This window comes from Hemibagrus wyckioides, linkage group LG08 (genome assembly GCF_019097595.1).
Source record: "Hemibagrus wyckioides isolate EC202008001 linkage group LG08, SWU_Hwy_1.0, whole genome shotgun sequence".
Lineage (NCBI taxonomy): Eukaryota > Metazoa > Chordata > Actinopteri > Siluriformes > Bagridae > Hemibagrus > Hemibagrus wyckioides.
Window position 1 is genome coordinate 3987360 of NC_080717.1, and position 15557 is coordinate 4002916.

Below are 15557 nucleotides of genomic sequence, written 5' to 3' on the forward strand. Positions count from 1 at the left end.
TAGGGACAAAAGTTTCATTTCCTGCTCTTGTGGCTAACTGCTCTAAATACTTTTTGCGTGACATATAGTTATTATATATATAATATATATATATATAGTTAAACACTTACAGGACACACTACGCAATATTCATGGTACATCTCTCATTTTGATCTCACGTTTATTAAATCACTCATTTACTCAAGATGTATTACAATCTGAAAGTAAATTTTAATCTAAAAACAAAAAATGTGAATCAGTGAACAGCTGTTAAATATTTGTCTTTATTTAAATACTGGTGGTTGTGTAAACTTGAACAATATAAAAAAAACACATATTTGAAAACATTTTATTTCCTTATTATCCCAAATATCTTTTTTGTTATAAAACAATACACTGGACACAACAGTATATTTTAATAATCCAGTCAAAATTACATAAATTTCAACTTTCAGTTTTTAACCATTAGTCTATTAGATGCTACAGTAGAGCTCATGTGAGCTGTACTTCTTTCCTTCTATATACCACAACAGCCCTATTCAGCTTCAGCTATCAACACATGCAAGTTTTTTGTTCTCAAGTCAAAAACTTGTTCAATGTTCGTTGAGGTTACACATTGCACACTTAAAAAATCATTAAAACATTAGAACTGAAAAAAAAACAAGTGCTTGAACATGTGTACAGAAGTAAAACCTGTGATCATTAACGTTACGTAAAAACAGAAGCTACTTCACATTAGAGTATACTAAATCCTCCGATACAACAGGTTTCCTTTTATCAGCTTTGACTTTCCTCTTTGTAAAATGTATAGCTGCATAATTCAGCGCTTCAGCGTCAGATTCCTGAAAATAAATGTCAAATAAAATTAAATTTCGCATGAAGCTAAGCGTAATCATAAATCGTATACATCACATTAAAAACATTATAAGCAGCAGTATATGACTAGAACAGCAGATTAATGATCGGTGATGCGTAGGGAAACTCCTGCATGAGTCAAGTGGAAACTGTCATATCTGAATTGTCATATCAAACAGTATATAATAGTGTGTAATAGATACTATATTTTCTTTCACACATACCTGTCTCATTCCTGAGGACTCTTCCACAGAAGTGTTCACTATTAATATAGAAACACACCCATTTAATCATTTTAACCTTTTAAGTCACCTGAACTAATGTATTTATGAGCTGATAACAAAAGCACTTACTTTTATCAAGTTTTCTTCTCCTCAGTATGAAATAAGTGAGACAGAAAATCAGAATTGTGCACAAACCCAAAGCCGTTCCCAAAGCGGGCACTGTTAAATAGAAATGATACATTATTCGTTATGATTTTACGAGAAATAAATGAAAATTTAATTACACATCTTACCTGTTTTGTCTTGTGTGTTCATGTTAGTGTTGTTTCCATGCAGTGTTGGATCACACACCACTGAATTATCACTCAGAGCTGGTTTCGGTGTTTCAGTGTTAACACGCTCACCTATAAATGTTTAAATTAAAAATGCAATCTGAATACTCTTGTTGTCAAAGTTTCCTTACACAGTGAACATTTTACTACTTCACATGCTGACAGTGATGAAGAATAAAACATTTCTACATTTAACCAGACACATCACTCATTTCAGTAGAAATCCTACCTTTAATTTTTAAAAGCGTTCCATCTGTAGACACGAGAGCACAGTAATATGTGGCTTCATCAGACAGCGTGGTGTTAGAAATGGTCAAATTGAAGCAGTTTCCAAATTGTTTCATTTGAAAACGAGAATTCTGGAATTCGTTGTAAAACTTTTCTCCGTCAGTTTTAAAGAATCTGACCATAATATGGGGCTGTTTTCCATACTGTTGCTTAAACCAGATAACTTCTCTGTCTTTTATTCCAAAATTACAACACTGCAGAGTAGCCGAGTCTCCGATATTCACACTGAGCTCTTTATCGGGTTGATAAACTTTTGGCACTGTGGGGGATTGTGCAGTAACCCAGCATCTACCAGGTTGAACTGTATCTAGAAAAGCAAATTCAATAATTAAAGAATGGAATTCAGATATAATTATGCATCAAGGATTATTAATATCACCTTAAAGCAGAGGTTCTCAAGCATTTTAACTTTAAATAAATTATACAGCAACCATTTTTGTCCACATTTTTTACAGCTGATTATTTACATTTGTACAATAATAATTTGCCTAATTTTTGGAGCTATAGATGTTTTTATTCCTGAAAATATTGGGATCAAGTTGATAACATAGTAGAGCAAATTGCTTTCAGGTTACTGAGTTTTGATCAAACCCATCAAAATTAAATTTAAGTGTGCAAACAGCTCAAACAGGAGAATAACAATATAAATATGTATAATACATCCCCTAATGTTTGGCTGTAATTTCTACCGATGTAACCTTAAAAAAAGAAAATAATAATAATAATAATAATAATAATAATAATAACAACAACAACTAAAAAGACAGACCTAACTACTGCAGAACCCAAGCCGTTTATTAACTACTGCCTTTAAAGTATAATATTGGATTTGCTAAAAATTTAGAGTAGTAAACTATATAGATTAAATGAAAAATAAAAAATAAATAAATAAATAAATAAATAAATAACAATTAAATAAATAAAAAATCTTACAAGATGCAAATAAATTAAATATGATGAAATTATACATATTACTTACACATGGTGCTGACGATTAATACAAAAATCCAAAAACCTGAAACCATTTTCCATTGCATAGAAATTCTGCCGTGTTTGTATCTCTCTTAACAGCAGAATATAAATGCACTTCAAGCACAGTCTGAACTGATATTTACACTAAAGGCGGTCTTAGTGACCACACCCCAAAATGATAACCCACTGGGTTATAAAAACAAAAGATATATTAAGCAACATACAATTTTCTCTTACACCTACATCTCCCCCACAATTTCCTCTATTTGTGTTGTGGTGCTACACAGAGATATCAAAAACTCTAGAATGGAAAATGTGGTTTGCTTGAATTCTAACAGACCTACGCCTACACCTCATTGTAGCTGCCATATTAATCTGAATAAAATCTTCATTAAATAGTAATGGTTATGTGGGCCAACAAAGTGTTCAATGCATTTGAATTTCAGCATGTGACATGGCCTTTGCCCTGACAAAAAAGTTCACCAGTAAGAGACATGAGAGACTTTAAAAACAATAAAAGCTTGTGTTTGAGGGATGGGTCTCCCTTAATGGGCAGTTATTCTTTAATAAATATTTATTAATGATATTACAGTCAAGAACATCTTATATCTTAACTTATGTTCTTTCTTCTCCCAAAGGTCACAGATGTCAGTACAGGGGTCACTGTTCTTGGTCATTTGTTTAGAATCTGCATTTAATTCCATGTTTTCTCATTCTAAACTCCCTACATCATTACAACTATTCACCCACTGTTGCAAACTACCCAAAGGGCAGGATTCATGCGAACAGAAGTGGCTAGGACCCCAGGTAACATTAAAAGGGCATGAGGCCTGATGAGGTGTGGGTGAGAGAATTCCAGAAAAACCTATGTTTACATTTCTGGCATTTGGCAGAAGTCGTTATCCAGATCGATTTACAATTTATCTCATTTTATACAACTGAGCAATTAAGGGCCTTGTTAAGGGGCCCAACAGAGGCAGTTTGGTGGACCTGGGATTTGAACTCACAGCATTCCAATCAGAAAGCCAATGCCTGTCTAAGCTACTACATCCTACTTACACCATTCCCTTGATTGAGCTCCTACATATCTACAGAATATAGATAAAGATGAAGATATGGATAAAGAACAGGGCCCACCTGAACCTGATGTGCAGGTTGTGATGATCCATGTAGATAACTAAAAGATGAAAGATTCCTTCCAACTAGTGACACTTTTTCATGAGGACTAGCTTAAATGCAAGGAGCGCTCTGTTGCCCAAATCATAGGGGGGTGTAACTCTAACCAAAGCCCTTTTTCACCTCGGAGTACACAACCCCTACTCCTACCTCTTAGACATATATCCAAAAGAAAGGCAGAAAAAGAAGAAAGCTGCATGTGATAGAAACCATGTCAATCATGACTAAAATATGTATAGTAACTTCAGCTCCCAGCAATGTATGAGGCCATGCTATACTGCCAGCAACCAGCAGAGGGCAGCAGATTTGCACACTGGGGGCAACTGTTCCGTAGAACATTTACCCAGAATCCTCCAGGCTAATTAACATGGATTGAAGTCACCTGCCATGTAGGATATTTAAACCCAATTTATGACAGCGTACTTTGTCACATCTTTATAGAGGGGTGACTGGCATGGCAGGTTGTTCACAGTCTGTTGGCAAGGACGCTTGTTCCCATTTTGGGATCTAATTCGTTCAGCTTAATAAAGATTCTTTTGTTTGCAAATGCTATTTTTTCTGTATTTTCCCCGCATTGTTCTGTAGGTATGCCTGCCTCACCTGTAGCTGTTCCATCAACTGGTGCAGTGGTACAGCACATAGCTTGAAGCACAGAGATCTCTGGTTTCACCCCCACTTGGGGTTACTTAGTCAAAGTAAACTAAACACTTTCACACTCTTCCTGCTGTCTTATTCACTTTTATGAACAAGCAGGGGTTTTTAAGTCTGCAATTGAGTCCACAATTAACCATCTTGTTACAGGCTCAACTGATTCATCTCAACTCTGCACGTCGCCCTTATTCTTAAAGATCGGCACTAATACACTTCTTCTCCATTCCTCAGGCATCTTCTCACTCTCTAAAACCCTGTTAAACAAACTAGTTAAAAATTCCACTGCCGCCTCTCCTAGACACTTCCAGCCCTCCACCGGGATGTCGTCAGGACCAACTGCCTTTCCACTCTTCATCCTCTTCAAAGCCTTCCTGACTTCATCCTTTCTAATCTGATTTACTTCCTGTTCCACAGAGTTCACCCCTTCTACTCTTTCTTCCCTCTCTTTTTCCTCATTCATCAGCTCTTCAAAGTACTCCTTCCTTGGTGCACATCCTTCCCATCTTGATCCCTCTGCCTAGCTAACCTGTACAAGTCCTTCTCTTCTTCTCTAGTGTCTAACCTAGTGTACAACTCATCATACGCCTTCTGCTTGGCCTTAGACACCTCCCTCTTCACTCTGTGCTGTAACTCCTTGTATTCCTGTCTATTCTCTTCAGTCCTGTCCATGTCCCACTTCTTCTTGGCTAACCTCTTCCTTTGAATACTATCCTGAACTTCCTCATTCCACCACAAAGTCTCCTTATCTTCCTTCCTCCTTCCAGATGACACACCCAGCACCTTTCTTCCAGTCTCCCTGATCACTTCTGCTGTAGTTTCCCAGTCATCTGGCAGCACTACCTGACCACCCAGAGCCTGCCTCAACTTCTGTCTAAATTCCTCACAACATTCCTCCTTTTTCAGTTTCCACCACTTGGTTTTCTTCTCCATCTCTATCTTTGACCTCTGCTTACAGACCATCAAATCCATCCTACACACCACCATCCTATGCTGTCTGGCTACACTCTCTCCCACTACCGCTTTACAGACACTAATCTCTTTCAGATTGCCCCTTCTACATAGGATGTAGTCTACCTGTGTGCTCCTACCTCCACTCTTGTAAGTCACTCTATGCTCCTCCCTCTTCTGAAAATAAGTGTTAACCACAGCCATGTCCATCCTCTTAGCAAAGTCCACTACCATCTGTCCTTCAAGGTTCCTTTCCTTAACTCCAAACTTGCCCATCACCTCCTCATCACCTGTGTTCCCCTCACCAACATGTCCATTAAAATCTGCTCCTATCACCACTCTCTCACCCGTGGTAATAGTCTCTATCACCTCATCTAATTCACTCCAGAATCTCTCTTTCTCCTCTAACTCACCACCTACCTGTGGGGCATAACCACTAACAACATTCAGCATCACCCCTTCAACCTCTAACTTCAGAATCATCACCCTGTCTGACACTCTCTTCACCTCCAGAACATTCCTCACAAACTCCTCCTTCAGGACCACACCTACCCCATTTCTCTTACTATCCACACCATAATAAAACAGCTTGAATCCTGCTCCTATACTACGAGCCTTGCTACCCTTCCACCTGGTCTTCTGTACACACAGTATATCCACCTTCCTTCTCTCCATCATATCACCCAGCTCTCTACCTTTCCCTGTCATAGTACCAACATTTAGAGTTCCTATTTTCAGTCCTACACTCTTACCGTTCCTCTTCTCTCTCTGTCTGCACATTCTCCTTCCTCCTCTACTTCTTCAACCAACAGTAGCCCAATTTCCACCAGCGCCCTGTAGGTCAACGGCGCCAATGGCGGTCGTTGTTAACCCGGGCCTCGACCGATCCAGTATGAAATTTAGAGTACTGACGATTCGCATGGTTAAATTTGGCAATGTTTTATGCTGGATGCCCTTCCTGACACAACCCTCTCTATTTATCCGGGCTTGGGACCGGCACAGAAGTCACTGGACTGTGATCCCCATGGCTAGATTATGATGGGAAACTCCTCCTATATTTAATTTCAGATTATTGGCTTAAGATTTCAGAAACAAAGTGTACAGATGCAAAGCAGAGAACAGGGAAAATATTAGCTTATTGAAATAAACTCAACTTATTTATCAATCAAAATTAATGACATGTTTTATTTCACCCTTGCAACAAAACTGAATCATGTGATTATTTACAATACATTTAAGAAAATAGTCAGAAATCCAAAGTTTCTAATATTTTCATTCAATTAAAAAAAATCAGTCCATCACTCCTTTTTAACAGATAACATTTTGGTGATTTTTCTGTATCTCCGTGTTCATTTTGGGAATCCGTGAATTAGTTGCTTCAGGCTTGCTTACAGGGGATATTTAAAAATAAGTCTAATATTAAACCTTATACCTTTTGTTCTATATTTCTTATGTTCTGTAAAGCTGCTTTGAGACAAAGTCCATTGTTAAAAGCACTGTAGAAATAAAATTAAATTGAATACTGGCACTTCCTGACTTTCCGTGGTTTGAGTGGATGAAACGAGACACAAGAAGGTGTTACTGCTGCATGATGATCCCCATGTAGATCAGATTACAGATTAATTCTTCACACATCATGATATAGGTATATGAGAAGGTGTGTTTCTTATAAATGTCCCTATCATGATTCTGCCAGCTGTTTTAGAGTCATTTTATTGCTTAGGACCCAACTACAAATGTGGTCAAGAACCTTCTGAAGAGATGTTACCAGGATGGATTTAGTGAGATTTAGTTCTTCCACATACTTCCAGCAAATCTCAATCAAGGAATTAGCAGGAACTTAAAAACTTCTGCATTAGTCAGTGACAGTGAGACGTCTCACTTCAGAGTACACAATGTTTTCAGGTTGTTTGCTCTTCCTCCTCCCACTTTTGGTTTTCTTATTATTGAAATGTAAAGCTGTGTACTCCACATCATGACCCTGTGTGAATGAAGGTGAACATTTTCCATATTGTTAATAAAAAAGAATTTGGCACATGCTGTAGTTGAAAAACACTTCAGTACAGGTTGTTATGGGAAAATAATCAACTTGGGTAATGGTGACAGTAACAGCTTCATCACACCATCCCAACACTGATTGATTGATTTTCCTTAAAAAGCATGATTGTGTTTATTAAATGCTTGTGTGAGGTGTATAAGATATAACATGTACCTGATCAGTTGTTCTTTCTACCTCGGTACTTTGATGAAGTCTCTCTAAATAAAACGTGGAAAAACATGTTATAAATAAAACAATTTTGGATGAAGAATATTAAGATACTTTGAATTTTCCTGAATATTTCTTGACAAAGATCTAATATGCAACTTGTTGTATAAATTTAGAATTTTATTTGCCTAAACTTTCAAAATGTAAAGCATTTTATACAACCTTAACGAACATATAAATTCTTACCGCTGTGGTGTTTAGAATGCGTCCTTTTGCAAATGAAAACGGCTTGAGCAGCAATCAGAATCCAGCACGCTCCCAAAGCCGTTGCCAGAACAATCAGTAACGGATTCACAGACTGTGCTGTGTGTAAATAAGTAAATAAATAAATAAATGAATAAATAAATAAATAAATAAAATGTTGTAAAAATGGTACACAAGTGTAAATGATCATATGAATTAAAAAATTAAATTGTACAACTTAATACATTTTGAAATTTATCTAATTTAGAAATGTTTATATTAATCTTCAATTTCAAACAATTTAAAATTAATGAAAAAATGTAGCTCTTCTTTCACAGGCACTGTGGAATACAAATACATATATTAAATCCAGTCTGGGTCATATCTAAAAAAAAATTCAGTAGTTGTTTTTGACTGAAATCCCAGCGTGAATTTGTGGTAGATAAAGTTGATTTATTTTTGGTTAAAGCAAATTAATAACAAGGACATTTGTTAAGCAGAACCACGTCTGTGTGAAATATTTCATTTATAGACTTTCAGATAATTTATGTAATTATTACATTCATGCTGATGTTTTACAATTTCTATATGAATGTATATAAATAAAGCGATATATAAGTAGATAATCATATTTTATTTGCAATAAACTGGCATGGCTGTGGGTTTTCACTACTGCATTGCAAAACTGTATCTAGGTTTTTCTCTTATTATTAGATTATTGTATTATATACAGTATTATTATATACAAATGATCAGCCAATAGAATGTAATGTAAATGTAATTAATTTTCTCACCTGCTTAAAGAAACACACCAGGGTTCTGCTCAACCAGACTAAAACACTGTGTGCTTTATATGTTAGAGACCCATAAGATTCCCTATGACAGGCTTATAACCTTTTACAAATCCACAAAAGTCTTACCCAGCTGTAGTGATGTCCCGTTCCCAAATACGATCTTCCCACACAGGGCCACAGCGCAGTAGTAAGTTCCAGTATCATTGAGGCTGAGGATGTTCTTGGTGAAGGTGTACACACAGGTGTGTGTAGAAGAGCCGCTCTCACACTGATGGCTGCTGTTGTGATGAGTGTAAATGATTTGAGGATGGGATTGTGGTGGAGCAGCTCTGAACCAGAGCACTTGGAGTTCTGTTGCTCTGCTCTCAGAGAGAACCGAGCACTGCAGAGTCACTGAGGCTCCTGCAGGAACCGAGTCCGACATGCCGCGCTGCAACACCATGATGCCCAGATGTGGTTTATCTGTATAATCAAAACATGTCAGATTAGCAGTTGAGACTCAGCTACATCCATCAATACAGTTACACTGTAAATATTGCTGTATTGAGTAATAATAGATAATAATACAATAGAAATGTCTGAAAATAGCACAATATATTACAACAATCTTGTAAAAACACTAAGGTAAATTTGATATCGATTAAAAAAAAATCAGTAAATTGATTTACCTCTTACAGATAAAAACATTCCATTGGAAAACTCAATAACATTCACTCGAGATGCTCCACAGAAGTACATCGCTTCATCATCTTTATTAGCATGAAGAATATTCAGAGAAATTAAGCTACCAGTTCTGGTTAGATGAAATGCAGTCTTATTGAATGGCGCTAAAATTATTTCACCGCTCAACACTCCGATCATCCCGAGCCCCTGAGGGATCCCTCCCAGTTTTTGCTTGTACCACAATATAAGATCACTACTGGACTTTACTCCCACTGTGCAATGAAGAATAACGGCTTGACCAAGGTCAGCAGAGACGAGTGAGACTGCTTCATCAAAATCTATAGGTTGTGATGAGTCTAAATGTAAAAAAAAAAAAATTAAAAAAAATTAAAAAAAAAATTATATGTGAGGGGAAAAAATAGAACATTTTACAAAAACATGCCTAATTCTGAGTAAATAAATAAATAAAGATTTGACAAATTAAAATATTTCTAATATTTTAATATATAATATTTAATATATATATATATATGTATATATATATATATATATATATATATATATATATATATATATATATATATATATATATATATATATATATATATATATATAATGTATACGATTAGAAGAAATTAATTTAATTTATATTAAATTATTTAAACAAAACACAGAGAACAGAATGTAAAATAAGGTATTAATAAGCCTTAATAGATGTAAAAAAAAAAAAAAAAAGTAGCTTAAAAAGAAAGAAAATTAAACTGTGTACTATGTGAACTGTATGTAACAGTAATATCTGTACAAATTGGTTTAAATGTGTGAAAGTTTACTTACACAGTTTGCAGAAAGAAAAAATGAAAATCCAGACCAGAGTCATGCTCATGAAAAACAGTGAAACTTTCAAATGTCTGAATGGCAAAAGCACTAAACGCCTGAAACTCCAAACCCTATTTAACCTCTCTGTCACGTCACAAGTTTATATAAAATTTCCACTGAAATGCTGTGTAACCTCTTTCAGCCACCAGAAGTCAGTGGTGCGAACAGAAACATACAAAAAAACCCAGACAGACAGATGTTTACCTGAGAGATACAGAATTCAAGTTCACACATGGCAATAATTTAGTTTTATATCTGTCACTACAATTACTTTATATCATAAAGCTCCCAATTCCAAGCAAAAGGAGTGATAGTCAGGATAATCGGGGGAATTCGAGTACTCAGGCCTGCTACTGAGAGTGATGAGGTTTGAACCTCTTGCACTGTGTTCTTATCGTTTCAGAACATTTTTTAGTTCTGTGATCAGCTTCAAAGTGAATTTTAGAGAATGTATATGAATTTTGAAAATATTGAAAATTTTATGAACCATTATTTGTTGTTGTGAGATGAGTGGAAAATCTTGTGGTTGAGCAAACTCTGTCCCAGTCACATGTCAGTACCTCAGTAAGTTCCTGTGTTTCAGTGTCTTCCTATCAAGCTTTAGGTGATATTGAGTGTTTGTCACTTTGTTTACTATAGTCTTGTTCATAACCTGGGTTTTTTGTTGCTGTGTTTTCAAGTCAGTTTTAAAGGAAGGAAGGAAGGAAGGAAGGAAAGAAGGAAGGAAGGATTGTCATTGAAGATGAAAGTATAGACAAGTTTATGAAAATGTGTCCAAATTTATCAAATATGTCACTAACAGTATTGTTATTTAAAAAACTGGACAGATGAAGCAGTTAGTTCAGTTATATCACAGAAAACATCCTCCATTTGCTAATGTTAGATGGTTGTGTGGCCTTGGTTAGTTAAGCAATACTAGTAGTGACTAGTTTATATTTTCAGTCGTCTGGATTAAGTGTTGGATTAAAATTTGATCTAATGATGATCATAGACTGTAATGCTTTTCATCCATAAAAAAATATCCGTAGGATGATTTGCTCTCCAAGCTCTTGACCTCTTGACCTTTCAGACCATCAGCTTTCTATGATGAAAAACAAGATAACATGGGTGTTTTATTTATTTTTTATTTTAAATTTTTATTTTTTTTATTTATTTATATTTAATTATTTTTTTTTATTGAATACACTGCATAAACATTTTTTTTTTTTTTTTTTGAGTAACAAAATGAAAAGAGCCCATTAGTGTTTAAAAGATCTTGGTCTTGATGCATGAGAGATGATCTATAAGATGATGGATTAGAGCTAGATGTTAGTATATCTGTAAACAAATATATTATGTACAAACAAGTTTTCAACCCGAGTATAGTAAATTAAGATGAATAAACTTATGACTTGGATATGAAGGCTGTGTAAGGATTCAAATCCTCAAATAGTAATAAAAAATTTATTTTTATAAAAGGTTCTCAGCTTGATAGCAGCACCATGTTGACTGCAACGACTTAGTATGTCAGGCTAGTATGCTAATGTATGATACTGAACAATGCGTGTCTACAGACTTACTGTAGGCTTTTCATCTCAACCACCTCATTCTCATTCTTCCGAAAGATCTCCATCTGCCTTTGGCCTCAAACCACAAGCTGCTTCTATTCATAGCTATAAAAAAAGAGAACATAATGCCCAGCATGAGCATTCATGAAACAGCATGAGAGAGAAAACAACCATTTAGAAGAAAACTACTAACTGATTTAATATACTTTCTGGTGTATTGATGAGAGAGGAGTGAAACCAGCATGGCTGAGAAAAAGATAAGATTTATTATAAAATTTCTGTGGAATTTTATTGTATTTAGAACAACGGAAATAATCAAACAATTTTCAAAAATTGGTTTTGAACATTTATTGCTATATAATTGGCATGAAAATATTGCTCAGGCTCCTCCATAATCCAATACTGACAAAAATATGAAACAGAAAACAGTTGATCTGAAATATTTAGGATCTGATCTACGTAGCTGACGGTTTTAGCACTTCAGAATACACGCAGTCTTGAGGTGGATCATTCTTTCTTCTCTTTCTTTTCATTTTTCTCGGATTGAAATATAAGGCAGTGTAATTCAGATCCACGGCATCACTCTGTAGGGATATAAAGCAGAGATACAAAGCTTTTTTTTTTTTTTTTTAAATAAATAAATAACAATAATAACAGTAGCCTAGGTGTATATGATTTAACCCTTTTTATTAGTACACTTGAGTTCCGGAAATCGAATTAACATACATTTTTAATTGATATGAACAAATGAATGATGTCTGATATAAAATGAGTCAGGATTCTGTTGGCTTTCGGTGTGTTTTAGACATTTGTTTTTCAGTCTGTTGGATAAACTTACAGAGAATTTTAATGGCTGAAGATAAAAATTTTCTCTGCTTGGGAACAAGCACTTGGAGCATCTCAGAGAGCAGAAATGGGTTGTATATCAATATTTGCTCTAAAGATACAAACATTTGTGTGGAGAAAAAAAACGAAATGTTTTTTCGTTGGAATTTTTCAGTGACTATATTGCCCATAGTAGGGAAAAACAGAAATATTAATGAAACACTACAAATTCTTAAAGTCCTGAGTGTCTACTTTAATACTAGCATCATATTAACCACCACTGTGGATTGGGACATGACAAAGACATTTAATTCTGAACATGGACACAACAAAACAGGAGCAAATTCTTCTGGTGGGAAAAAGTTAAAATGAGTTACCTGTTTAGAGATGTTTTCTATGATAGAACTTTGTTGAAGTCTCACTGTAGAAGAAAGAAACATCACGTGAATAATCCAAAGTGTTTCACACGTTACACACCCATTTATATAATAAATCTGTATTTGTTTATTCCGACTTCCTTAAGTGTTTTATTCATGCTTCAATTTTGAAGTTTAACATGTAAAAATTGTAATTTTAAGATATTGCCTTAGGAAAAAAGAATTTTATTAGAAAATGGACAAAGATGTATAGATATAGCCCTGATGGAGTAATACATGTAACATGGTGTTTATTACAGAATTAATCAACAGACTTACAGCTTCTCCTTTTACAGTTCAAGACGGCTTGAACAAAGATCACAACCACACACACTCCCAAAGCTACTGTGAGGCAGATCATTACAGGATCCACAGATTTAACTGAAGCTGTTAAAGATAGATAGATAGATAGATAGATAGATAGATAGATAGATAGATAGATAGATAGATAGATAGATAGATAGATAGATAGATAGATAGATAGATAGATAGATAGATAGATAACAATTAACCAAAAAATGTGTTGAATGTTAAACTGTTATATATTTAATGTGTTTGTACCCAGCTGTATTCGTGTCCCGTTCCCAAATATGATCTTCCCACACAGGGCCACAGCGCAGTAGTAAGTTCCAGTATCATTGAGGCTGAGGATGTTCTTGGTGAAGGTGTACACACAGGTGTGTGTAGAAGAGCCGCTCTCACACTGATGGCTGCTGTTGTGATGAGTGTAAATGATTTGAGGATGGGATTGTGGTGGAGCAGCTCTGAACCAGAGCACTTGGAGTTCTGCTGCTCTGCTCTCAGAGAGAACCGAGCACTGCAGAGTCACTGAGGCTCCTGCAGGAACCGAGTCCGACATGCCGCGCTGCAACACTGACACTTTTACATCTTCATTACCTGGTCAGTGCGATATAGACAATGTTCAGATGAAAATCCTTAGGCATGTGCTTTTATAGAAAAGTAATTAATAATGGATGGTGTGATAGTGATGCTGTTATACTATTATGCTTAGGTTTTTGTCTATAATAAAAACACAATTCACAGCAATTATGCCAATAGTTTCATTTTTAAATTTATTACAGAATGTCAGATTTTTCTGTTTATACTTGTATTTAATTGTTAAACAAATTAGTAATTTATCACTTGCCTAATAGCAGCTTTCATCAAATTAATTAGACAGGGGAAAAAAATCTTAGTTTGCCATGTTAATAGGAAAAACTGCAAAAATGTATATCTTCTGTCATGAAATGTTTCCTGTGCTGGAAAATTTAAAGTTTGAGCTTTGCCTTTATTGCAGTTTTACCACTGATTTACATTCATATACATTTTTAAAAAAAATATTTTCTATACATTTTCTATATGATTGTAATTTTCAGTCTATTTTTAAGATAGAAATGACATTTCACTATGATATACTGTGTGTGGTTGTTTATGTGACAAATAAAATGTTATTTAAAATGAATTTTTAAATATTATACACATTATACACATTTCTAATCTGGACGCATGGAGAATCTATGTTTAGGTTGTTAATGCCAAAACATTTGCATTAGAACACATTAATATAAGATGGAACTACTGTCTTTTATTAAAAAAGATAATAATATTAATCACAATTTTCTGACTTTCTGAAATTGAATTTAACAATGTTGTAAAATAAATAAATAAACAAACAAACAAATAAATAAATAAATAAATAAATAAATAAATAAATAAATAAATAAATAAATAAATAAATCGGACACAGTATTCTTCATTTCATAGCTATCAACATTCTCAATAATTAAAAAATCAATTTTCAGCACAAACCCGAAATAATTATGTATATCTTTGAGTAATTAATTACCTGTTACAGCCAAGAGTGTCCCATTGAAAAATGTAACCTTCTCCCAGTTCGATAGCCCACAGAAGTAAAGTCCTTCATCCTCTTTTTTTGAATGTCGTATTGTCAAAGAAATCCCATTATTAATTTTCTCCAATTTCACTCTTGAGCTGTTAAAATGAGCAGAAATTTTGACATCCATATGCAAAAACCTTTCTCCAACTTCCTGAGGTATCTCTCCAAATCTTTGTTTGTACCAAACAATATGATCTGATCTACTGCTGTGCAGAAATGTGCAGTTAAGCGTAACACTTTCTCCAGACTTCACAGAGACTAATGATGGTTTGTAAAAATCCACAGTTTGGGCTGAAACTAGAAAATACAATAGTTAGATTTAACAAGATATGGATTGAAAACAACTATAACTTTAAAAAAAATATATAAAAAGCTTGTACTTGTATGACTTACTTGTCACAAAAAGAGCTAAAAGCAGACTTGAGACTGGAGATATTCTCTCAGACAACATGATGCTTGAAGTGAGCTGTCCGACAAAAGCACAAGTATATTGTGTTGAAGAAATTCGCCTCATTGGCTGCTACAGATCATGAGTTCAGTTTAAATTTCCTTCCCACCTTCAGGTTCAGAAGCTTGTAGCACAGTTTGACCACAAGAAGTCAGCATGAAAAAGAAATCCATTCAGGTAGAAGTGGTTTTACTTCATAGAACTGACTTTACATCCC

The 15557-nt window shown here is 34.8% G+C and overlaps 2 protein-coding genes across 5 annotated transcripts; both read right to left on the reverse strand.

Annotated features, from left to right (window-relative positions):
* Window positions 1–265: 265 nt before the first annotated feature.
* Window positions 266–2774, reverse strand: LOC131357878 (uncharacterized). The gene is made up of 6 exons (XM_058397235.1): window positions 2658–2774; window positions 1620–1985; window positions 1352–1462; window positions 1188–1277; window positions 1059–1096; window positions 266–821 (listed from the first exon to the last, which is right to left on the reverse strand). The coding sequence occupies exons 1-6, from the start codon at window positions 2713–2715 to the stop codon at window positions 705–707; spliced, it is 780 nt and encodes a 259-aa protein (XP_058253218.1). The 5' UTR covers window positions 2716–2774; the 3' UTR covers window positions 266–704.
* A 4084-nt stretch (window positions 2775–6858) lies between these two features.
* Window positions 6859–15391, reverse strand: LOC131357865 (uncharacterized). Of its 4 annotated transcripts, XR_009205324.1 has the most exons (13): window positions 15286–15391; window positions 14842–15189; window positions 13557–13892; window positions 13275–13382; window positions 12957–13000; window positions 11961–12338; window positions 11767–11859; window positions 10166–11288; window positions 9337–9687; window positions 8795–9130; window positions 7878–7994; window positions 7638–7681; window positions 6859–7406 (listed from the first exon to the last, which is right to left on the reverse strand). XR_009205324.1 is itself a non-coding variant. In XM_058397213.1 (7 exons), exons 2-7 carry the CDS (start codon window positions 10212–10214, stop codon window positions 7281–7283), a joined length of 1023 nt encoding a protein of 340 aa, XP_058253196.1. In that variant the 5' UTR covers window positions 10215–11288; window positions 11767–12212; the 3' UTR covers window positions 6859–7280. The 4 variants fall into 4 exon arrangements, 1 of the variants encoding a protein (XP_058253196.1); XR_009205323.1 differs by having other exon boundaries at window positions 11767–12338; XR_009205325.1 differs by lacking the exon at window positions 9337–9687 and having other exon boundaries at window positions 11767–12338.
* Between the last annotated feature and the right edge of the window lie 166 nt (window positions 15392–15557).

Coding starts and splice junctions, on each gene's coding strand:
- LOC131357865 (XM_058397213.1), bottom strand. CDS start 10,214: ATGAGCATGACTCTGGTCTGGATTTTCATTTTTTCTTTCTGCAAACTG. Junction 9,688..10,165: donor TTTTTCTTTCTGCAAACTGT/GTAAGTAAACTT, acceptor TTTTACATTTAG/ACTCATCACAACCTATAGAT. Junction 7,995..8,794: donor CGGGACATCACTACAGCTGG/GTAAGACTTTTG, acceptor ATTTACACACAG/CACAGTCTGTGAATCCGTTA.
- LOC131357878 (XM_058397235.1), bottom strand. CDS start 2,715: ATGCAATGGAAAATGGTTTCAGGTTTTTGGATTTTTGTATTAATCGTC. Junction 1,278..1,351: donor GAACACACAAGACAAAACAG/GTAAGATGTGTA, acceptor TCTATTTAACAG/TGCCCGCTTTGGGAACGGCT. Junction 1,097..1,187: donor GAGAAGAAAACTTGATAAAA/GTAAGTGCTTTT, acceptor CTATATTAATAG/TGAACACTTCTGTGGAAGAG.